Source organism: Lampris incognitus, chromosome 14 (assembly GCF_029633865.1).
Source record: "Lampris incognitus isolate fLamInc1 chromosome 14, fLamInc1.hap2, whole genome shotgun sequence".
Lineage (NCBI taxonomy): Eukaryota > Metazoa > Chordata > Actinopteri > Lampriformes > Lampridae > Lampris > Lampris incognitus.
In genome coordinates, this window is record NC_079224.1 from 35,923,957 (window position 1) to 35,946,509 (window position 22,553).

General features: G+C 43.2%; 2 protein-coding genes across 7 annotated transcripts in view; both read right to left on the reverse strand.

Moving 5' to 3' along the window:
- depdc5 (DEP domain containing 5, GATOR1 subcomplex subunit) overlaps positions 1-15,237 on the reverse strand; it is a 40,787-nt gene extending 25,550 nt beyond the window's left edge. For all 6 annotated transcript variants that reach the window (XR_008811369.1, XM_056293983.1, XM_056293985.1 and 3 more), the window contains exons 1-21: positions 15,165-15,237; positions 12,814-12,881; positions 12,632-12,719; positions 12,463-12,509; positions 11,838-11,923; positions 11,447-11,530; positions 11,311-11,360; positions 7,319-7,388; positions 5,478-5,556; positions 4,685-4,746; positions 4,511-4,580; positions 4,345-4,417; positions 2,750-2,853; positions 2,576-2,650; positions 1,587-1,721; positions 1,372-1,433; positions 1,204-1,277; positions 1,029-1,098; positions 884-920; positions 658-778; positions 278-501 (exon numbers count right to left, since the gene is read on the reverse strand). Coding sequence is in view for 5 of the 6 variants with exons in the window: in XM_056293983.1 (XP_056149958.1) it covers positions 278-501; positions 658-778; positions 884-920; positions 1,029-1,098; positions 1,204-1,277; positions 1,372-1,433; positions 1,587-1,721; positions 2,576-2,650; positions 2,750-2,853; positions 4,345-4,417; positions 4,511-4,580; positions 4,685-4,746; positions 5,478-5,556; positions 7,319-7,388; positions 11,311-11,360; positions 11,447-11,530; positions 11,838-11,923; positions 12,463-12,509; positions 12,632-12,719; positions 12,814-12,871 (1,669 nt within the window). In the remaining variant the exon portion in view is untranslated. The remainder of the gene's footprint in view (positions 1-277; positions 502-657; positions 779-883; positions 921-1,028; positions 1,099-1,203; positions 1,278-1,371; positions 1,434-1,586; positions 1,722-2,575; positions 2,651-2,749; positions 2,854-4,344; positions 4,418-4,510; positions 4,581-4,684; positions 4,747-5,477; positions 5,557-7,318; positions 7,389-11,310; positions 11,361-11,446; positions 11,531-11,837; positions 11,924-12,462; positions 12,510-12,631; positions 12,720-12,813; positions 12,882-15,164) is intronic.
- Positions 15,238-16,202: 965 nt separating this feature from the next.
- Positions 16,203-22,265, reverse strand: rab36 (RAB36, member RAS oncogene family). Its single transcript, XM_056293490.1, has 11 exons — positions 22,226-22,265; positions 20,210-20,304; positions 18,941-19,032; positions 18,174-18,248; positions 17,980-18,081; positions 17,787-17,851; positions 17,589-17,640; positions 17,070-17,151; positions 16,839-16,929; positions 16,602-16,718; positions 16,203-16,279 (listed from the first exon to the last, which is right to left on the reverse strand). Exons 2-11 carry the CDS (start codon positions 20,285-20,287, stop codon positions 16,218-16,220), a joined length of 816 nt encoding a protein of 271 aa, XP_056149465.1. The 5' UTR covers positions 20,288-20,304; positions 22,226-22,265; the 3' UTR covers positions 16,203-16,217.
- Positions 22,266-22,553: the final 288 nt, after the last annotated feature.

Genomic DNA, 22,553 nt, shown 5'->3' on the forward strand with positions numbered 1-22,553 from the left:
ACACACACACACACACACACACACACACACATGCACGCGATGAAACACATATTCCCCTCCAGACTATCCACCTGGCGGGGATAAAAATTATGCTGTTTCATATCCAGGCTACAAACATTAACTTGAATGAATAAGAAAAAAGCATTTTATTCTTAGCTGGACATGCATATCACAGACTAACTACATATATATTGCCTCCCCCCAGGGATAACTGACCTAATTTGAATTGGGCTTTGGTCAGTATTAAGAGACTGAACCCAAACTAAGAAGGGATTACCTCTGGTACTGGTGTAGCCCAGAGAGCTGCTGACTTCATACTGGGCAGGAGGCACGCGGGGAATCAGCAGGATGTTGGACACAGGCCCCAGGCTATCATCAGAGGCTAAGCTCCTCTGTTCATCTGGACCTCCAGAGCAGGCAGGAGGAGATGCCCCTATGCCTCCACTTGCGTCTGCTGAGCCCCAGCTCTTCCTCCCGCTGGTGTCTCGGTCTCGGCCCATCCTGGATAACATACAGTCACGTCTTTTCAATTGTGGCTGCCACAGGTTTGCTAAGTCTAGCATCCATTAAACAGTATCTATTGAGGCTGAACTGACTTTAATCTCTATCTGTGTGGTTTACTATCGTGGAGTATGGTGGAGTAGAAGTGGTCCTGACCTGAAGTTGGTGCTCCTTTGAGCTCGGGACGGACCAGGAAGTCTGAACACCTGACCATCATGGGCATCGTAGTCCACCTGTATGGGTAGGCTGTTCTCAGTGTCCTTTGGAGCACAGAGAGCTGAAAGAGGTCATGGAGGTCAAGAGGCAGTTTGGGATGTCTGTAAATCATGACCAGATTAATGACTGGAGGCATGGATTGAGCCTAGAGAGAAAAGTAGCTTACTGTGGTCTTTGCTGCTCTTGAATTTTTCTGCATGGAGCTAGAAATTAAATTTTGGAAAGGGATTAATCATGGGAAATCACATATAAAACAATTCAGTTAGTAAACTATTAGGTGACACAACACTTCAACAGTTGTGTAGATGTACCTTGCGGCCAGCCAGTTTGATGCGAGGGGTGAAAGAGCTGCAGGAGTATTGGCTTTTGGAGGTATAGAAGCTATCAGGAGAGAGCACAAGAGAGAGGTAGCAAACCAAAGATGTTATGGCTCAATCAATTCCAACCTTGGATTCAACTTTGGATTTCAAATTCTCTAACCCTTACCTGTGGTTGATCCAGTGAGGCAGGTTATAGTCGTCTCCCACACGGGTGTCTCCAGGCCCTGTCCTGTTGTGTAGCTTCGTAGCATAAGGCAAAAAAACAAAACCCATCAGTAACTAACCTATTAATCTGGTATTACAACCACAGTGACAGATATCCTGAATATCTTACCTTAAACAGTGGCACAGCATGCAGAGGCTGCTCTCCCATGCACACCAAGTCAACACCAATACCTGACAAGAGATGAGTTTCTCCATTATCATCTAACTCATAGTCAGGTGATAATATCTCACTTTGTCTCAACAGGTCAGAGTCGAGGTGATTGTAATGACAGCTGTGTCCCTTTACAAACAATCTTCCAAGTGTATATGAATGGTGGTGCTCACCGTTGTCAATCATGCGCTGTTTTGTGAGAATCATGAGCAGGCGGTCCACTTCGAACACTCCCACACCCGGGGTGATGACAACCGACATCTGGCCAGTGCGGTCGAAATTGCGGTTGATGTAGTGCTTATCAAAAACTGTGGAAAGGAGGATCAAGGAGTGGGTTTCTTCTGGTACAAGCAGAGACTTCTCCAAAACAACAATGGCCTTTGTTTTTACTACATTGTTATCTAAGTTTGTCTGTCATGATTTTATCCATAATTCCAGTTTAACCCTTCTATTTAAGAAGGGTGGCAGCAAGCTAAGTAGAGCACTCCAGATGTCCCTCTTCCCAGCAACGCCCTCCAGCTCCTCCTGGGGGGATCCCAAGGCATTCCCAGGCCAGAATTGACATGTAGTCCCTCCAGCGAGTTCTGGGTCTACCCCGGGGTCTCCTCCCAGTTGGTTGTGCCTGGAAAACCTCCAAAGGAAGGCGCCCAGGAGGCATCCTAATCAGATACCCGAACCACCTCAACTGGCTCCTTTCAATGCGAAGGAGCAGCGGCTCTACTCCAAGCTCCCTCCGGATGTCCGAGCTCCTCACCCTATCTCTAAGGCTGAGCCCAGACACCCTATGAAGGAAGCTCATTTCAGCCGCTTGTATCCACGATCTCACCCTTTAAGTCACCACCCAAAGCTCATGACCATAGGTGAAGGTTGGAACGAAGATTGACTGGTAAACCGAGAGCTTTGCATTCCGGCTCAGCTCCCTCTTCACCACAACACTCCCATACAACGTCCACATTACTGCTGATGCTGCACCAATCCGCCTGTCAATCTCCCCCTCCCGCTGGACTCAATGATGATATTAACAATTTAATGTAATTTTTAATATGTTATTTTATGTCTAATTTTAATTCCATCATCCACTTAATTAAGCACGTCGTCCCAGTGAGATTTAAATGAGCTGTTCCAAAGGAGACTGGCTCTTCCCCACATTTAGCACACTAACCGTTGAAGGAGAGGTTTATGGCCTCCAGGTAATTTCCCTGAGCAGCTGTTGAATTATGACCCAAGGGGAATCCATCTACAAGGAAAAAAAAAACAAAAGAAGAATTCATTCACCACATCCAATATATTGTGGGCATATTGTCAGACAAATACTGAACTTAACACTTTCCTCTACCTGCTTCCTTTAGCCGCACCAGGACGGGGTACTGGATGAAGAGCTTCTTAATAGTAACCAGTAATGAGGTCCACTCATCTCGCCTCTCGTTCTGAGCCACTACCCTGTACAAAACAAACAGAGACATACCTAGAGACATTTCCAGGCCCCACCCCTAATTTTGATAAGGTAATGGCTGATCCTTGTCTGATTTTAAGGCAAATTAATACAATTTATGGACCTTTTATGTATCCTAGTTCAATTCCATTTCAAACATGCAAAATAAAATAAAAAATAACCAAGCATAAAAAAACAACAAATGATCAAAATAAAACCAGAAAAATTCAACAATAATTCTCAATAGAGAATCCAACAAATCTTATACGTTCGACAAGGAGCAGGAGGAAGCTGCTACGTATAATTTCCTGCCCCCTCTCTAATGCTCAATTAATAAACCTAGATAATAAAACTTACGTTTTTCACACATCAGAGTATGTCATTCTCAATACCTATCTCACAATGACACAATAAAAATAAAAACAATAAAAGCAATAAAAAATAAAAACAACAAAGAAAAAAGAAAACAATAACAATGATTTCCAAAAAAACAACAACAACAGCATCCACTATGGGTGTCACGGTCATGAGAGCAGCAAAACCTCCTCCCCATCCTCATAGTACCTCTTTAAAACAAAATGTTTGTACCTCTTTTTGAACTGATTTAAACTTGTCCTTTCCTTGAGTTCATCTAAACCATTCCACAAACTTACCCTACAATTTGAAATACACATACTTTTGCGAGTGGTACGAACACAGTGTTTCTTAAACTTCAGTTTTCCTCTTAAATTGAACCCCCCCCATCCCCCCAAAGAGTTGAATCCAAAAAATAATGGGTGAGGGAGTGAGTGAACAAGCAAGCTCCTTCCCAGGTTCATGAGTTGCTTTGCTTCTAAACAGTTCAAATGTATAGTTCAAAAATTTAGAATTGTTCCAGACTGACATCTTTTATTTATTTTTTTGTTGGAATTTCCCCCCTTTTTCTCCCCAATTGTATCCGGCCAATTACCCCACTCTTCCGAGCCGTCCCGGTTACTGCTCCACCCCCCTCTGCCGATCTGGGGAGGGGCTGCAGACTACCACATGCCTCCTCCGATACATGTGGAGTCACAAGCCGCTTCTTTTCACCTGACAGTGAGGAGTTTCCCCAGGGGGACGTAGCACGTAGGAGGATCACGCTATTCCCCCCAGTTCCCCCTGCTCCCCGAACAGGCACCCTGACCGACCAGAGGAGGGAATACTGCAGCGACCAGGACACATACCCACATCCGGCTTCCCACCTGAAGACATGGCTAATTGTGTCTGTAGAGACACTCGACCAAGCCAGAGGTAACACGGAGATTCAAACCGGCGATCCCCGTGTTGGTAGGTAACGGATCAGACCACTACGCTACCCAGATGCCCCCAGATTGACATCTTAAGTTTGAAAAATCAAAACATAAGATGGCCTTCATGTCATTCATGATACAAACCTAAACAGAGCAGCAAAAATCTGAAATTGCCCCCCCAAAATCTCAATCCTGTGATTAGAGGACTGCAAACTATGGCCGTACGCTTACCTGTAAAAATCTTCATAAAATCGTCCCTCGTGGTCCTGCCTGATGGAATCTCTCAGACTTTCTGGAAATTCATCTGAAGACAAAAGGAAAAATATGACTCAATGATGGTGATACTATACACCATTAGGTATAACATCATCAACTCAATAGAAGGTAAAGTGCTCACCTCTCGTTTTGGCATTGTAGAAAGTACGTGAGAAAAGCACAACTGTCACTTCATGACTGCAGTTCTTTTCCTAAAAGGGAGCAACAGTTATCAGCCAGAATATATGTGTTTTTGAGGAAAAAGTTGTAAGAATTACAACAGGGGCAATACATTTAATAAAAGGAGATGGCAAACCTTCCATTTGGCAAAAAGGTCAGACAGAAAACCATTTACTGCCTTTTCAAAGTACAGGTCACCTGTAAACACAATATACAAATAAGACATCCTTCCATCATAGCGTTACCAGTGTCAATCTAAACAGCCCTCGTCATTAAAAAAAAAAAAAAAAAAAAAGCAAAAGTAATAGTTGCAATTTTGCCCCTAAAAAGAATAAAGTATCACTAAAGTAAAATTAAAAAGCCACAGGGGAAGCGTATTTTTTTTTAAGAAAATCACTGATGGAAAATGAAAAATGGTGAATGCTGATAGTCCAAAAGGTAAAATTGTAGCGCAAAGATGGCTGGATATGTGCAGTAGATTTCATATTATTCAGTATGAGGGATGTGATTGGTCAATGAAATTACTCGTCTTACATTGATCTATAATGGTCACCGCCACCTTGAGAGAATCAACGTGACTTTAAATAAATATGCCAGAGAACAGTGGTGAGATGTATCACTCAGACAAGTTCCTTCTAAATAAAACATTAACCATCAGTGTCGAAAACAATTCACAGTACATGAGCTAAGGATCAAATGATGTGGCAATCATCTAGGGCCAGCAAGAGCTGTTTTGAAAATGCCAGAATACACTGGAGAAATGCATCACTCTCCCAAGTTTTATCAAAATCCAGTTTATGGTGCCAGCATGTGTTAGACAAGCAAAGGAGTGATGCAATCAATCCACATCCACACTCACAATGACACTGAACTCTTAAACAAGACAAAAAAGCTTTGAAATGTCTTAATAAATGACCAGTCCAACAAACCATAAATGTCAAAGTCCCACATCTCACAGCTCATCTGGATAAATATGTACACCATCGCAGATGTTGATCGAAACACAACCTGCATCAAAAGATAGCGTTGAAAGTGAAATCAAGGAGTGTTACATATCGAATAGTTGCAACAGTGATGATAAAATAAAAAGCCACCCAGAGGCAAAGTGAAGGAGTAATGCTATACTGTATGACGTGAGGGTTCAGATTGTTCACTTCACAGTCTCAGGGTGCACTTCATCTTTGAAGGGTTTCCTTCCCTGTTTTAAAATATACAGCTGCACAATATATTGACATGTAAATGAAAAATTATCTAAAATAATAGCCCTGTGATGGACTGGCAGCCTGTCCAGGGTGTCTCCCTGCCTGCCACCCAATGACTGCTGGGATAGGCTCCAGCATGATCGTCCCCGTCATGTCACTATATAGCATTACCTGTTTTGCTCACATCATTTCCTTCGCAAAGTTCATTGCTCTGTCCGAGAGAGAAAAAAAAACAAGCATTCTCCAGCGCAGAGAAATAGTCGAAATTTGATTTTTGATTTTTGCCAACATGTCTGGTTACAGACACCGTTTCAGACGCACCATGACTACCAGTAATAGAAAAGCGCTATATAAGATTGATTTATTATTATTACCACCGAGGCGTTGCAGTATTTACAGGGCGTTGGACAGCGGCTATTTTAAATTGTTTGAAAAATAGTATTAAAAGTTGTTAAAATTTTAATTTTGGTGTCAGTCTCTTAACAGACATACTAACAAATGTAATGCATTAATATCTCAATTGGGTATTTATCTTGACAGAATATAGTGTTTAAAAACCGTCATTCTAGCAGTTTTTAAGTTCCTGTCGTTGTTTGGGACAGTTTCAAAATGTATTTAGTTCTATTTTAACATTTCACGTTTTATAGGCCTTGATACGTTTGTTCGATTAGCAATATGTGTTTTCCATTTTGTTTTTCAGGTAATATTTTCACTTTTGCTATTCAAGTTCGACCATGTCTCTCTGAAGTTTAACTTGTTTAAAAATAGTATTGTAGTTGTCAAAATGTTAATTTTGGTGTTGGTTAGTTTCGCATTAATATCTCAATTGGGTATTTATCGTGACAGAAAACAGAGTTTTAAAAACTGGCCGCCAATTTGACCGCTGTGACAAAGTGGGTGAGAACACACCATTTGTCCCGTCGTCATTTCCAGGTGATGGCTTTCCTTGCCACAGTAGTACAGCCTAAACTCGGGTGCTGCTGATCAACTCAAGGGGTATAAGCAGTAGCTTTGGAGTTGTTAGGGGGCTGTAGGATGTCAGGGTGTAGATGTGTGTACGAGATGCTCCAATTGTTGTGAGTTGAGTACTGTTTATTTGTTAGTTTAAGCTCAATTATTGGGAGTTGAGTTTGTTCAGTTCATATGTAGCTACACCCTGTAAATAAATAGTTTTATTATATAGAAACTGTTTTGAGTCCGTCTCCTACATTTCAGCCACTCAGGCCAGGTTTCCCCACAACCGCCCATGGTTGTTTTAGGTAGGAGTGAAATCCTGGTTGTTCTAGTGTTAAGAAACGGGTTATGTATTTTAAAGCAACATCAAACTATATCGATATAATGTAAAAAAGTCAATTTGCTGCCCAGCCCTAGTACAAGTGCTGTGTGTGCTGTTCTTCAATTTTGAGCAGTCAGCAGAAAATCTACATTCTCCACCGAGCACCATTTTCCAAAGCAGCATGCCAGTATACAGTGCAGACACATTCCAACTTCTGCTCAAAATTCACACTATGTGCTGAATTAAGAAAATATGTAGCTAATATGATAAAGACCTCAGTTTTATTTCTTACCCTTGTGTCCTCACTGATGTAACCACAGGTCACTTTCTCCCCCTTCACCCAGAGTTCACTGGCCTGCGCCCTACATAGAGAAACACATTGGGAAAAAGCATTAAGCGATGAAAATAATCATACAGGATCATCGAACTTTTTACTCTTTAACCTTGCACGCTGATGAGAGTAAAGCTTTGGGCGCCTGATTTTAACATATCCACAAACATGTTTCCCCTCATAACCTCCACCAGTTATAGTCAACTTCATCCTCCTAATCGAGCTCTGTGCACCCCCCCCACACACACACACACTTCTCTATCTCTTACTTTTTCTCTCGCTTGACCAATTATAATTGGTCAAAAAAATTCAGTCAGAGACAGAGGAAAGGAATTACTTTCTTCTGTCTCTCACTGAATTTTTTTGCAGGCTGCTTCAGTGTGTTCCAGTGATCCTGAGAGCTGTGTTGTTGGGGGCAACAGCCCCTGGTAGGGTCTCCCTAGGCAAACTGGTCCCAGGGGAGGAGCTAGACTAACAGCGATTCTTAAGAAACTCAGTGAAATTACACCAGCAAAGTTACAGCTCCTTGCCTGAAAAAGGGAAACCAAGGCCCCCTCCTGGAGCCAGACCTGAGAAGGGAGCTCGCTGGTGAGCGTCTGGTGGCCAGGCCTGGGCCCATGGAGCCCAGTCGGGCCCAGCCCAAAAGAACAACATGGAGCCATCACCCCATGGATCCATCACAAGTGAGGGTGAGCACTGGGGTAGGGTGCAATGTAGGCCGGGTGGCAGGCAAAGGCGGGGACTGGGGCGTGCCGACTTCCAGCATCGCAGTTTGATCCTCGGGACGTGGAACATCACCTTTATGACAGGGAAGGAGCCTGAGCAGGTGCGGGAGGTGGAGCGGTACCAACTAGATATAGTTGGGCTCACCTCCACACATAGCACGGGCTCTGGTACGAAATTCCTGGAGAGGGGCTGGACTCATTACTTTTTCGGAGTTGGCCAAGTTGACAGGCGCCGGGCAGGTGTGGGGATACTCACAAGTCCCCGGTTGAGTGCCGCCGTGTTGGAGTTCTCCCTGGGGAATGAGAGGGTTGCTGCTATATGACTGCGAGTTGCTGTGGGGGGGAGGCTCTGACTGTTGTGTGTGCTTATGCACCGAATACCAGTTTGGAGTATCTGGCCTTCTTGGAGTCTCTGGGTGGTGTCCTGGATAGGGCTCCGCCTCGGTACTCTATAGTTCTGCTGGGGGACTTCAATGCTCACATGGGCAACGATGGAGAAACCTGGAAGGGCGTGATTGGGAGGAACAGCGAACAGTGCCTTGTTATTGGACTTCTGTACGAGTCATGGATTGGCCGTGACAAACACCATGTTTGAACAAAAGGTAGTTCATAAGTGGACTTGGTACCAGAACACCTTCAGCCGAAGATTGATGACAGACTTTGTGATCGTATCATCAGATCTGCAGCCATGTGTTTTGGACACTCGGGTGAAGAGAGGAGCAGAGCTGTCAACTGATCACCACCTGGTGGTGAGTTGGATCAATTGGCAGGGAAGGCTGCCGGACAGACCTGGCAAACCCAAACGTGTAGTGAGGGTGAACTGGGAACATCTGGCAGAGGCCCCTGACTGTGAGGTCTTCAACTCCCACCTCCGGAAGAAGTTCTCGTGTATCCCGAGGGAGGCTGGGGACATGCAGTCTGAGTGGGCCATGATCAAAGCCTCTGTTGCAGATGCGGCAGGCAGGAGCTGTGGTCATAAGGTCATCAGTGCCTGTTGAGGTGGCAACCTAAGAACCCGCTGGTGGATGCCAGTGGTGAGGGAAGCTGTCAGGCTGAAGAAGGAGGCCTTTCGGGCTTGGTTGGCCCAGGGATCTCCGGAAGAAGCAGACAGGTACCGGGAGGCCAGAAGGGCTGCGGCTTCAGTGGTCACAGAAGCAAACACTTGGGTGTGGGAGGAGTTTGGTGAGGCAATGAAGGAGGGCTTTCAGTTGGCCTCAAGGAAGTTCTGGCAAATCATCCGGCGACTCAGGAAGGGGAAGCAGGGCTTGACTCAGGCTGTGTTCAGCCAGCGAGGACTGGTGACTCGGACTGGTGATGTTGTCGAGCGGTGGAAAGAACAATTTGAGGAGCTCCTGAACCCGGCTAACACATCCTCAGTAGAGGAGGTAGAGTCTGAAGACTCAGGGGAAGCCCCACCCATATCCCTGGCAGAAGTCTCTTGAGGTAGTTAAGAAGCTCCTCAGTGGCAAGGGGACGGGTGTGGATGAGACTCGCCTTGAGATGATGAAGTCTCTGGACATTGTTGGGCTGTCTTGGTTGACATGCCTCTTCAGTGTCACGTGGAGTTCAGGGACAGTACCTGTGGAGTGGCAGACTGCGGTGGTGGTTCCCCTATTTAAAAAGGGGGATCGGAGGGTGTGCTCCAATTATTGGGGAATCACATTGCTCAGCCTCCCTGGGAAGTCTACTCTAGGGTGTTGGAAAGGAGGCTCCAACTGATTGTCGAACCTCAGATCCAGGAGGAACAATGCAGATTCCGTCCTGGCTGTGGAACAACGGACCAACTCTTTACCCTTGTAGAAGTGCTGAGGGAGGCATGGGAGTTTGACCAGCCAGTCTACATGTGTTTTGCGGACTTGGAGAAGGCTTACGACCGTGTACCCCGGGGTACTCTGTGGGCGGTACTGCAGGAGTATGGGCTACCGGGGCAGTTGCTACAGGCCATCCGGTCCTTGAAAAACCAGAGTTAGAGCTGTGTCCGCAGTCTTGGCACAAAGTCAAACACGTTTTTGGTGGGTGTCGGACTCTGCCGAGGTTGTCCCTTGTCTCCAATTCTGTTTGTGATATTCATGGACAGGATCTCAAGGCGCAGCCAAGGTGATGAGTGTGTCCATTTTGGGAACCTCAGAATTGCATCTCTGCTCTTCGCAGATGATGTGGCTTTGTTGGTTCCATCAGAACGCAGCCTCCAGCGCACTCTGGGGCGGTATGCAGCTGAGTGTGAAATGGCCGGGATGAGAGTCAGCACCTCCAAGTCTGAGACCAGGATTCTCTACCAGAAAATGGTGGATTGCTCCCTCTGGGTTGGGGATGAGTTTTTGCCTCAAGCGAAGGAGTTCAAGTATTTCGGGGTCTTGTTCACGAGTGAGGGTAGGATGGAGCGGGAGATTGACAGGCGGATTGGTGCAGCATCAGCAGTAATGTGGATGTTGTATGGGAGTGTTGTGGTGAAGAGGGAGCTGAGCCGGATGACAAAGCTGTCAATTTACCAGTCAATCTTCATTCCAACCCTCACCTATGGTCATGAGCTTTGGGTAGTGACCGAAAAGGTGAGATTGCGGATACAAGCGGCTGAAATGAGTTTCCTCCATAGGGTGACTCGGCTCAGCCTTAGAGATAGGGTGAGGAGCTCAGACATCCAGAGGGAGTTCAAAGTAGAGCCACTGCTCCTTCGCATCCAAAGAAGTTAGCTGAGGTGGTTCGGGCATCTGATTAGGATGCCTCCTGGACACCTTCCTTTGGAGGTTTTCCAGGCACGGCCAACTGAGAGGAGACCCTGGGGTAGACCCAGAACTCGCTGGAGGGACTACATGTCCAATCTGGCCTGGGAACGCCTTGAGATCCCCCAGGAGGAGCTGGAGGGTGTTGCTGGAGAGAGGGACATCTGGAGTGCCCTACTTTGCTTGCTGCCACCGCAACCCAACCCTGGAGAAGCGGCTGAAGATGAATGAATGAATGAATGAATGAATGAATGAATGAATGAATGAATGAATGAATGAATGAATGAATGAATGAATGCTTCAGTCAGACTAAGCCGTACTGATATCAGTGTCCAGTGTCATGAGACTGGCTGGTCTCAAGCAATTGTGTTTCACATTTTTGCATTAGAACAAGAATATGGATAGTTAGTTATCAAATTTTTTTCAACTTATCAGTCTCTAGCAATGATCAACAACCAACTAATGAGTGTCAGTATAGTGCCATGTAAAACTACCAAACTAACTTTACCTGATTCCTGCAAACTCCACTTTCTGGGTCACATAAGCACACGTGCTCACCTGTAATGAACAATCAGGTATCAGTATCAGTTTTATACAATCATGTGCAAGAATTATCTACTCTGTCACGCACACATATTTCTCACCAGACTCTTCTTCAGTCTCCACATGTCTCCCCTGCCAATATACTGATCTTTGAATGTGAGCTCCACCAGGTCCAGTGTAACATCCTTGAAGCCAAAAAAGTTTTTTAAAAAAAAACCTGTAAGAATTCCAAATGAACTGTATACACCAAATATCTTGATATATTCTCTGTACCATTGCACCTTATCACCACTTATTTTGCCTGTATATAGTCAATCCTTGTGTATACATCTAAAGATTGTTATGGCGTTGTGTTGTTATTCTATGTTAAGTACACTGAGAGAGCCACGAAACCGGAGTCAAATTCCATGTGTGTACAAACTTACATGGCCAACAAATATGATTCTGACACTGAAATGTGCTCCAACTAAAGAAGATTCCCCATGAACATACCTTAGGGTCAACAATGTTAACAATGACATCCTGATATGCCCGTAGTTTGAAGACCTGTGCTACTGTCTGGTCTACGCTGATTGTCTCTGGAATAGAACAAAGTACTCGTCAAAGTTAGTTAGATATTAATAATGAACGGCCAATGCCAGTATGGTTTTGTAAAAAAAAATTTTTTTTGATTTTTTTTCTCCCCAGTTGTATTTGGACAATTACCTCACCCTTCCGAGCTGTCCCAGTCACTGCCCCACCCAGTCAGCCGATCCGGGGAGGGCTGCAGACTACCACATGCCTCCTCCAATACATGTGGAGTCACCAGCCACTTTTTTCACCTGACAGTGAGGAGTTTCACCAGGGGGACGTAGTGCGTGGGAGATCACACTATTCCCCCCAGTTACTCCTCCCCCCCAAACAGGCGCCCCAACCGACCAGAGGAGGCACTAGTGCAGTGACCAGGACACATACCCACATCCAGCTTCCCACCCGCAGACACGGCCAATTGTGTCTGCAGGGATGCCGGAGGTAACACAGGGACTCGAGCCGGCGATCCCCTGGTTTTGTAAATTCTAATGAAGGTAAACTCCAAAACAAGAGCACAGGATACAGTGTAAGGACATTTTTAATATACCTTTCTGCAGGTCCTCTTTTAGGCTCTTCACTTGCAACAAAAGAGGACTGAGAAATTAAAATAAAGATTAAGAAATCAGGGTTGGATCAATATTTACCATTTTACAAATAAAAGACCAGTCAAGTCTAAAAGGCATAGACGTAAAAATCTACTTAACATAAAAGCTCACCTGTATTCATCGGTGGGGTGTGCAATCTCAATGATGTCTCCAAGACTGACTTGGGGGAAAACTTTTGGATTGACAACTAGCTCGTCATCTGTCCAGAAGAAAGAGTTAATAGTTAAGTTATGACAGCAACCCTTTAAAAAGAGTTTACATGTATTGTGGTTAAATTATAAAACTTCACATACCACTCCCTCCAAAGCCTTTTTTGTGCACCACAAGCTTATAGCACTTATTTGTCTTCATGATGAATCAGCTGAAGGGACAATCAAGAGTCAGCCTTAGAACAAGTGTTTTGACAACATGTATCACAATCATAACAGCATTTAAACCCAGACAATCAGCACTGGTTCCCCCCAGAGATGTGTGCTCTCCCATCTGCTCTTCTCTCTCCACACAAATGCCTACATCTCAGGAGACCCGTCTGTTAAACTCCTGAAGTTTGTAGACGACACAACAATCATTGGCCTCATCCTGGACAGTGATGAGTCTGCATACAGACGGGAGGTTGAATAGCTGGCCCTCTGGTGCAGTCATAACAACCTGGAACTGAACATACTCCAAACTGTGGAGATCACAGTGGACTTCAAGAGGAGCCCCCCCCCCCCAACATTATCCCCCTCACCATACTCAATAGCACTGTGTCTGCTGTGGACACCTTCTGGTTTCTGGGATCCACAGTCTCCTAGGAATTAAGGTGGGTATCCAACACAGACACAATCATCAAAAAGGCCTAGCAGAGGATTTACTTTCTCCGTTGGCTCAGACAGTTCAGCCTGCCCCAGGAACTGCTGATTCAGTTCTACTCTGCGATAATCCAGTCTTGTTTTTTGCACATCCATCGCTGTCTGGTTTGGATCAGCCACCAAACAAGACAGGAACAGACTACAACAGACAGTCAGGACTGCAGAGAAAATCATTGGTGCCAACCTGCCCTCCATTCAAGGACATATACATTCACAACCAGCAGCCATACCTACATGTACCCTGGTTCTGCCGAATGACAAAAGCTAAGCAGGTGTGGGCTTGGCTAGTACTTGGATGGAAGACCTCCTAGGAAAATGATTTGCTGCTGGAAGTGGTGTTGGTGGGCCAGTAGGGGGAAGTCTTCCCTCTGGTCCTAATAAACAACAAAAATCCCAGTGCAGTGATGGGTACACTGCTGTAGGAGATGCTATCCCTTTGGCTGAGATGTTAAACTGAGGTTCTGACTCACTGTGGTCATTAAAAATCCTAGGGCACTTATCACAAAGAGTAGGGGGTCCCCCAATGTCCTGGCAATATTCCCAACCTGACTCTCCCCATCTGGCCACCTAATCATCCCCTCGAGTAATTTGTTCAATGAGTCCCTCCCTTTCCACCTCAAGCTGATGTATGGTGAGCGTTCTGGCATAAAATGGCTGCCAAGCATCACCCAAGTGGGTGCTACATATTGGTGGTGGCTGAGGTGAGTTTTCCCCCTTCACCGTGAAGCGCTTTGGGTTTCAAGATAAAGCACTAAATAAATGTAATCCATTATCATCTCCAGAATCAGCAAACACCCAGGCAACATCACTGCAGACCCATCACACCCTGGCCACAACCTGTTCCAACTCATCCCCTCTGGTAGACGCTACAGACCACTGTACGCCAAAACAACCAGACACAAGAACAGTTTCTTTCTGCAGGCTGTCACTCTGATGAACACTTAACATTGTCATAACAAATCTAAGCATGCCGTATATACTGTATATTGTACGTATACATGCATATTTTGTCATGTCTACTTACCTCATGTACGTATATAAGTAACCTGCTAACATATTTATTCCAGCATCTTTGCACTCTGCACAATTGCACTACTGCCTTCCTGTTTCACCCATATATAGTCATTCCTTATATATATTCCTGAAGATGGTTGTGCTGTTGTTCTGTGTAAGTATATTGAGAGCCAATGGAGTCAAATTCCATGTGTGTAAAACATAAATGGCCAAATAATGATTCTGATATGTATAGGGCAAACATACAGAAACTCGTCCAAGCAGTAATTATATGTATATAAGAATAAATAGAACTATCTTCCTACATTATCCTCTTTTCACACATTGTACGGGCACCGTTTCACGTCAGGGTTTTTTTTGCGACATATAAAGGGACTTAAAATCATTTTCAACAGCTGATAAAGTTGGGGTGATCTTTAAGAACCAGCTTTTGTGTCTATAAAATTTAGCTATTATTGAAGTGTTTGTCATATAAATATTCCACATTTTGTTGTCCTGCATGAAAAATACACATTTAATGTTGCTGTACCGAAAAATAAAAATAACATTTTCGGTAGCCCACAGTGTGGCTAGCTTAAAGTATTCCAAAGCTTTCACTAATTCCCAGGTTTAGAAAAGTTGTATTTAACTTATATTCATATGTGTGTTTGGATCAGAGACAGCGTTACAATGTGGGCAATCATTACAACTAACTCTATCAAAACGCACAACTGATCCATAAACGACGCATACATAAACATGACAGCTTCAAAATTCTGCTGTTTATAAATGACACCCACTTCGTTACTCGGTTTGTACGCAAACACCTGCGATTATCAGAGTTTGCCGTGAATTCCGGTTTATGTAAAAATCGGCATTTTTGTTAAATACGCATTTAAATAAAACAAAGCCGAGCCTCAATCTCAAAGAAAACTCATGTTTACCAGCAGCTCACCAGTTGGCCACCATTTCCGTTCACATGACGCGCCGTGATTCTTCTTCTGCTTTCTTTTAATGGTGGTTGGCAAACAACTTTATGGCGCATTACCGCCCCCAGCTGAACGGAAGTTTGAATCTGCGAATTATTTTAATTTAAATGAATTTTCCAAGAAAAATAGGAAGACTATAGCCTGTGCGCGCGCATTGTGCAGAGCCCATTTCCTGCCATGTCTTTGCAAAAGAAAGGGGTCTTTCTTTTATTTTTTATTTTTTTAACCACAGAATAATGCAAGGACATACTCGAGATCTTTAGTACCCTTGCAATGAATTTGATGAAGCAGCTTTTTACACCCCTGAAAGGGAAAAATCTTTATTGATGAAAAATACAGATCTTATACAGCAACTATCATCATCCATGACATTGTGTTATTCACTGGAATTATATTATAATTAAACAGTTATAACAAGCTTGTACTGTGGGGAAGCTCGAGTAGGTAGATTTATTCAAATTTTTACTGTATTCCTTTAAGATAAACGTTGGATTTATCTTCTGCTAAACAGAATTCTGTGAAATTTAACACTAAATATCATTAATGTTCTTCAAATGCTTTCCATGCTAAGGATCAAAAGTTGGCTCAACCCACATTCACAAAACAAATAATACTGTATAAACATACTCACTATATCAAGAACTTAACAAATAACATATTTAAAAGAATGAACACACATACCCACAATATATCAGGCAGTTTTTATGAAAGATATACAATGTGAGGGGACATGTCCTAAGGCACATGACAGTCATATGGGTAAGTGGCTGTTAGTCACTTTGCTTTCCAAAACTGCGACTGAACGCAGAATCCTTTTCTACTGCAAGCCTTTCAGTTGTGTTTGATAAATATCGGTACTCTCCCTCAGCAACAGTTTCCCTTCTTGTCTTTGGATGTAGCCTCCCCCAGGTTGGCTTGGTCTGATCCTGATAACACGAGCAAACACAGACAAAGACCATCATCGTTTCTGCATATTTGGATCATACAATAACCTCGCATGACATACCAACCAGACAAATAGACATCCCATCAACCTCATGCCCCATCATAATATTCATCCATCCATCCATTATCCGAACCGCTTATCCTGCTCTCAGGGTCGTGGGGAAGTTGGAGCCTATCCCAGCAGTCACTGGGCGGCAGGCGGGGAGACACCCTAGACAGGCTGCCAGGCCATCACAGGGACTAATAAAATATTCCACCTTTTCCAAAAACCTCTGCCTTTAATGAGATTTAAGTTGCTCTTACTAATCATTTCTCCTCGCCCAATGCTGGCAGGTGTGACCCTTCTCTCCAGGTCTTTCAATATGGAGTCTTCGAAGGCCAAAGCCGCCACCCTAAGGAAGAATTGCTGCACATTCTCCCCTGTGAGACAGCAAAAAGGTATCATTTTTAGATATTATTCCTTCATAACGCTGCCTTGTCCCAACACATCTGACAACACTGAAATTATAACACAGATTGACTGGGAGCTCTTGGTTTTACCTGATTTGGCTGAAACAGCCCAGAACTCTGCTTGCATTTCCGTCGCCATTTTAATGGCGTCTTTCTCTGTCCTGTGTCGTTCTTCCGAGGCCTTGAAAGAAAAGATGATATCACGACAAACGATCAGTGTTAACGCTGCACGTAAAGCCACAACGTCATTTCGAATGAACATATTTAAACCACATTACGATCAAAAATCCAAACGGGATCCACACACGTCACTGTACTCACAAGCAGGTCACTCTTGGTGCCGACCATAAAGACGAAGCAGGAATCAGGCTCGTTTTCCCTCAAGGCCTCCAGCAGCCACTGCCTACGATGATGAAGGGGTGTTTTCATTGACCTCACAGTGCAGCATACAACACATCTTAATGCAAACTATCCCCTTTATTTTAGTTTATCTGAAAATCCCATAAAAATTTATTTTCTTGACTGAATTTGGAAAAAAGGTGTTGACTGAGAGAAAAATGTATGCTGATAGTGAGCGGGGAATATGAATGCCACTAATATTAATATCATATCCTGTATCTGAGGGTTTACTCATTACACAATGCATGATATGACAGTATGATTACAGCGACATCAAATGTATGCTAACAAGTGTTCATAATAACAAGAACAGGGAGAAAAAAGTTTATTTTCTGTGTCTTTTGTTCAAATTGCAGATTTTTTCATCAGGAACTCATAATTCACTTTTCTATATTTGCCTGGAGATTTAAGGCTCATGCTGGAATAATGTGACAGACCTACCGGGTGTTCTCCAGGGACTTAATGTCTGCCAAGTCAAAGACTGTGACAATCACTAAAAAAAAGACAAAAAGGGACTCTCCATGTCAGTATAGCTGTTTCAATACAGCCATAATGCTTTCCCACATCATGACCCTGAAAGCAATATCATCGGCATGAGAAATGAGGAATGATCTGAGGATACGTGTTAAACTGTCTTACCCTGAGCTCCTCTGTAATACGCTGAAGCAATGCATTTGAATTTTTCCTGACCGGCAGTGTCCCAGCTACATTTAAAGAGTGAGCAATCAACAGAATAGACATGAAGACTAAGCCGTCAAAACCTCTGTGTCATTGTATTGCTTAAAAAAAAACAAAAAAACCCAAAACAAAACGAAACAAACAAACAACTCACATCTGAAGGGAGAATGGAACTCCAGACAACTCAAACCTCTCAATCTCAAAGTCGACCCCTATGGTGGCTTTATAATCTTTGTCAAATACATCTTTACAGAACCTGAACACATGCAAACAAAAAGTAAAAGTATATTGAAACTAGAAATATCATTCAAATGCATGCTTCAGACAGGTTAGGGATCTGTAAAATACCTGTTTATCAAACAGGTCTTTCCCACATTGAGGTCTCCAACAACCACTACTTTTGACATCGTCTGTCGATCCCATCTTCAGAAAAAAAAACACAACACACATTTTGTCATTACAGCACAATAGGGACATTTTAAATAAACGATTAAGGGGTTTATAAGGCAACGTTGCATAATGCTGAGGCATCCGGGTAACGTAGCGGTCTATTCCGTTGCCTACAAACATGGGGATTGCCGGTTCGAATTCCCGTGTTGTCTCTGGCTTGGTCGGGCATTTCTACAGACATAATTGGCCATGTCTGTGGGTGGGAAGCCGGATATGCGCATGTGTCCTGGTCACTGCACTAGCGCCTCCTCTGGCCAGTTGTGGCGCCTGTTTGGGGGGGGGGACTGGGGGGAATAGCATGATCCTCCCATGTGCTACATCCCCCTGGCAAAACTCCTTAGTGTCAGGTGAAAAGAAACGACTGGCAACCCCACATGTATTGGAGAAGGCATGTGGTAGTCTGCAGCCTTCCCCGGATTGGCAGAGGGGGTGGGGCAATGACCGGGGATGGCTCAGAGAGTGGAGTGAAAAAAAGAGATTAAAAAAAAAGAAATGTATCTGTTAATAAAAGTTGTATCAAGATGAACTGATTCAACCTTCTTTGAAGTCAAGTTTAGGGATGGGGTTGATGCTTCCCTTATGAGAGCCATGTTCCATGTAACACTCTAATAAGGGAAGTAAATGAATGAGAAGTGCATCCTATTAAACTAAACCAGGCAACTCACGGCTGGTGTCTGGTGGTTCTGTCTTTACAAGCAGCCTTCACCTCCTGGCTCCAGTCCTTCTTCAGCTGCAGACAAGCCTGAGCTGTGTAGCACTGCAAAGAGTAAGGAGCACAAACTGCTAGCATCCAGTTCCTATGACACGACGGCCGCTCAGAGGAGCCAACAATTTGCCATTTTCTTCATTTGATAGTCTCTATGCAGGAATACAATATCTATGACAATATCTAATTCTTACCAAGATAGATAAGATATTTTGAGAAAAGCATTTCTCCATTGAAATACACTATTCTCTATAACATGCATCAGTTACTTTGATGTACAGATTTATCTAATGAAGATTAACGTCAGCACTTAAAAAGATGGAGAAACTGCGCTTAGGTTCATTTATCCTCCGCTACACTAACAGAAGCTCGTGAGGAACCTGATGCCTCTTCATATTCATGCTCACAGAGAATCTCTCTGCTCGCAGATCTGGTGTCAGGAAACATGCAGTGACCTCCCATGACTTCCGTCTAAATCATCTGACTAAACTCCATATCTGGAAAGTGTCCAGAACAGAGTCAAATGGGGGGAAAAACATCTGTATAGAAAAGGATGGAAAACAAGTAAAGAGGGTGGTGTTTAAAAATTACCCCGAGACTGCAATTCTGAAACCTCTCTCATGGATCAGGAATTTCAAATGTTTCATAAAGTTTGAATTATTATGGGAGTTCATACTTCTGTCCCTGGTTGTCTCTGTTTAGACTTCCTGGCCCTTTGGCCTCACCAGAGCCAAATGTTTGGAAGAAATGATGAAAACCAAACAGGTAATGGGTTAAGAACCACTATTTGGACAGATGATTTAAATAAATACACTGCGCAACAGCCGCATATTAGTTGGAGTCCTGTGATCTCACACAGATTTGTCCCTCTGAAGGAGTGGAGGTCACACGCTTTCAATAAATTAAAGGCCCTCTACATGCCACACACTGTACTACCATTTCTATCAGAGTAATTTCACAGCAAAAACTGCACCCTAAAGGATTATGCTATACTGTTCATATCAATGAATCAATCAATGAATCAATCAAACTTTATTTGCATAACACATTTTGTATTGCACATCAAAATACAATGCAATGCACTTTTAATGAAAGCGCACAGATCAAAATGAGGTAATGATAAAAGAATAAAACATACAAAATAAACCCTACTGAAAATGACTGTCATCACAGGTCTGTTCTATAAGACTGGAAGGTTGTTTTTTTTTAAATATTTTTTTATATTTACCTTTGGGAAATCACAGATGACTCTGTCCTTGCCAAAAGGTGGTGGAAAGGGCATCATCCCGTTCCTGGTGTCCTGCATTATGAGTCACACTGTTTCTGTCAAAGGCAAAATAAAAGTATTAGCTTGTTTAATCTAAAACTTTGCAGAGCCAAACACTAATGTGTTTGTGTGTGTGTGATATTTGTCAATGTCTATCTATCTATCTATCTATCTATCTATCTATCTATCTATCTATCTATCTATCTATCTATCTATCTATCTATCTATCTATCTATCTATCTATCTATCTATCTATCTATCTATCTATCTATCTATCTATCTATCTATCTATCTATCTGTCTGTCTGTCTGTCTATCTATCTATCTATATCTATCTATGGACCAATCACTAGGCATGGCGCACCCCCCCCCCCAAACACACACACCCAAATGGCTGAATGAATGGAAGAAGGTCCACAACACAGCGCGTGGCCTGCAGTTCTTCTAACAGTGAGTCTAGTGTTTAAAAAACTGTATGTGGTGAGTGTTGCCACTAGGAAGCTGACGTGAACGTTCAGCTCATATTTATGGCATATTTAAACATGACATGAAAACAAACTAAAGCCTCATAGACAGGGGTAGTGGTTAATAAAAAGGTGGACAAACAGTGACATCTAATTGCTCGTCATCAGGCACAAAGACACCAATATTTAGAGATTATCTCTGAATTTATATTATATATATATATATATATATATATATATATATATACATATAACTTTGTTGAAAGAAACAAATAATGGTAGGGAAAGTGCTCAACAAATAAGGAGCAAAATAATTCCTCGAGTAGCTTTATTGACAGCTGATGATTGCTTATGGCATGAAACAGGCTTGTACTGTCTCATAAAGAATTGACTTGACTCACTGGATTATATACACACACACACACACACACACACACACATACACACACACACACACACACATTTATATATACATACATACACACACACACACACATATATATATATATATATATATATATATAGTTGTGTTGTAGTGTTGCTATTCAAGTACACTGAGAGAGCCACGAAACTGCAGCCAAATTCCATGTATGTGCAAGCCCATATGGCCAATAAACATGATTATGATTCTGTTTATAGTATTGATTAATGTATTCTTTATTTCCTTAAGAAACCAATCATCCATGAAACCAACACCAGTGTGATGTGACTTATTATTAGGGCTGGGTGATATGGTTCAAATCAATATCACGATACTTCAAATGATTTTTTTTGGTATCAATATACATTGTGATATGTCTCCTGTATGCAAAATCAAGTTGTAAAAATGTTTCATGCCAAATTTTGACAGTTTCCAAATAAAATCTGCTTGTTTTGTGTTTTTGCATTTTATCACGGATTATTATGTATTATCTTAATGTGTTATGTATTATTCCAATATGAGGGGTTCTCTTGTCACAGTGGCATTGGCATTTTTACCAAGTAAAAGTATATGTTTCCAACCATGTTTTAAGTCCGGACTCCCTGGGAAAACTGACTGCCCCCCCCCCCCCAGTTTGTTCTGGCTACGCATCAATCTGTCTATCCTGATGTCCCGCATTACGATTTTAGCCGTTTATATCTGAGTCAGATTGAAGTATCCAGTTGTTTATCTGATGAACGGATTGCCAAACCTTCTATATTTCGGTGTGTACATTACGCTGTGCCATCGTCACCAGTTGTGTAACATTCCCGATTTAAATAAAGCACTTAACGTTCAAAACCACGCTTTACAATCTAGCTAGACGCGTGCGTTTGAGAGTGATTGAAAGAGGAGACAACATGAGAAACACAGTGGAAAAGATGAGGACTAGCTTTGACGAAGCCCCTTGTCACCCAAAAGCTCGATGCGTCCGAGGTTAGCGGCGCTCTCGCCCATGTCACAAGTGCCAGCTGTGTCTGCTTTCTAAAGATATGTAATATTTACAGCGTCCATAGAAAACACGGTCCTTTAACCTGGAGACCTTGGGACTGACCTTATAACCATGCGTGAGTGTGATCGGTTCCTTCTCCGGCCCGGTCTGCTGTACTCGGTCTGCGACTGGAACGTTGGATGTAAGCTTGTCTCCTTGACAACCACGGCCTGTGTCACGTGGTCAGACATACTTCCGGATTCGGTCGTCGCTTCAGTTTTTTTTTTTTAATGTGGAGTCCCTCAATGACTACCATTCACTAAAGTAGCATCGGTTCATCTGGACACAGCGTTTAGTGGGAGAAACGCTTCATCAATCATCTAAGTGGCTTCTTCAGTCTCAGCTGACTGCAGGTATGCCCAACCTTACAAACAGCACAGTTGCACAACGA

Coding starts and splice junctions, on each gene's coding strand:
- rab36 (XM_056293490.1), bottom strand. CDS start 20,287: ATGCAGGACACCAGGAACGGGATGATGCCCTTTCCACCACCTTTTGGC. Junction 17,152..17,588: donor AAGTCCCTGGAGAACACCCG/GTAGGTCTGTCA, acceptor TCATCATCGTAG/GCAGTGGCTGCTGGAGGCCT. Junction 16,280..16,601: donor TGGGCGAGGAGAAATGATTA/GTAAGAGCAACT, acceptor TCGTGTTATCAG/GATCAGACCAAGCCAACCTG.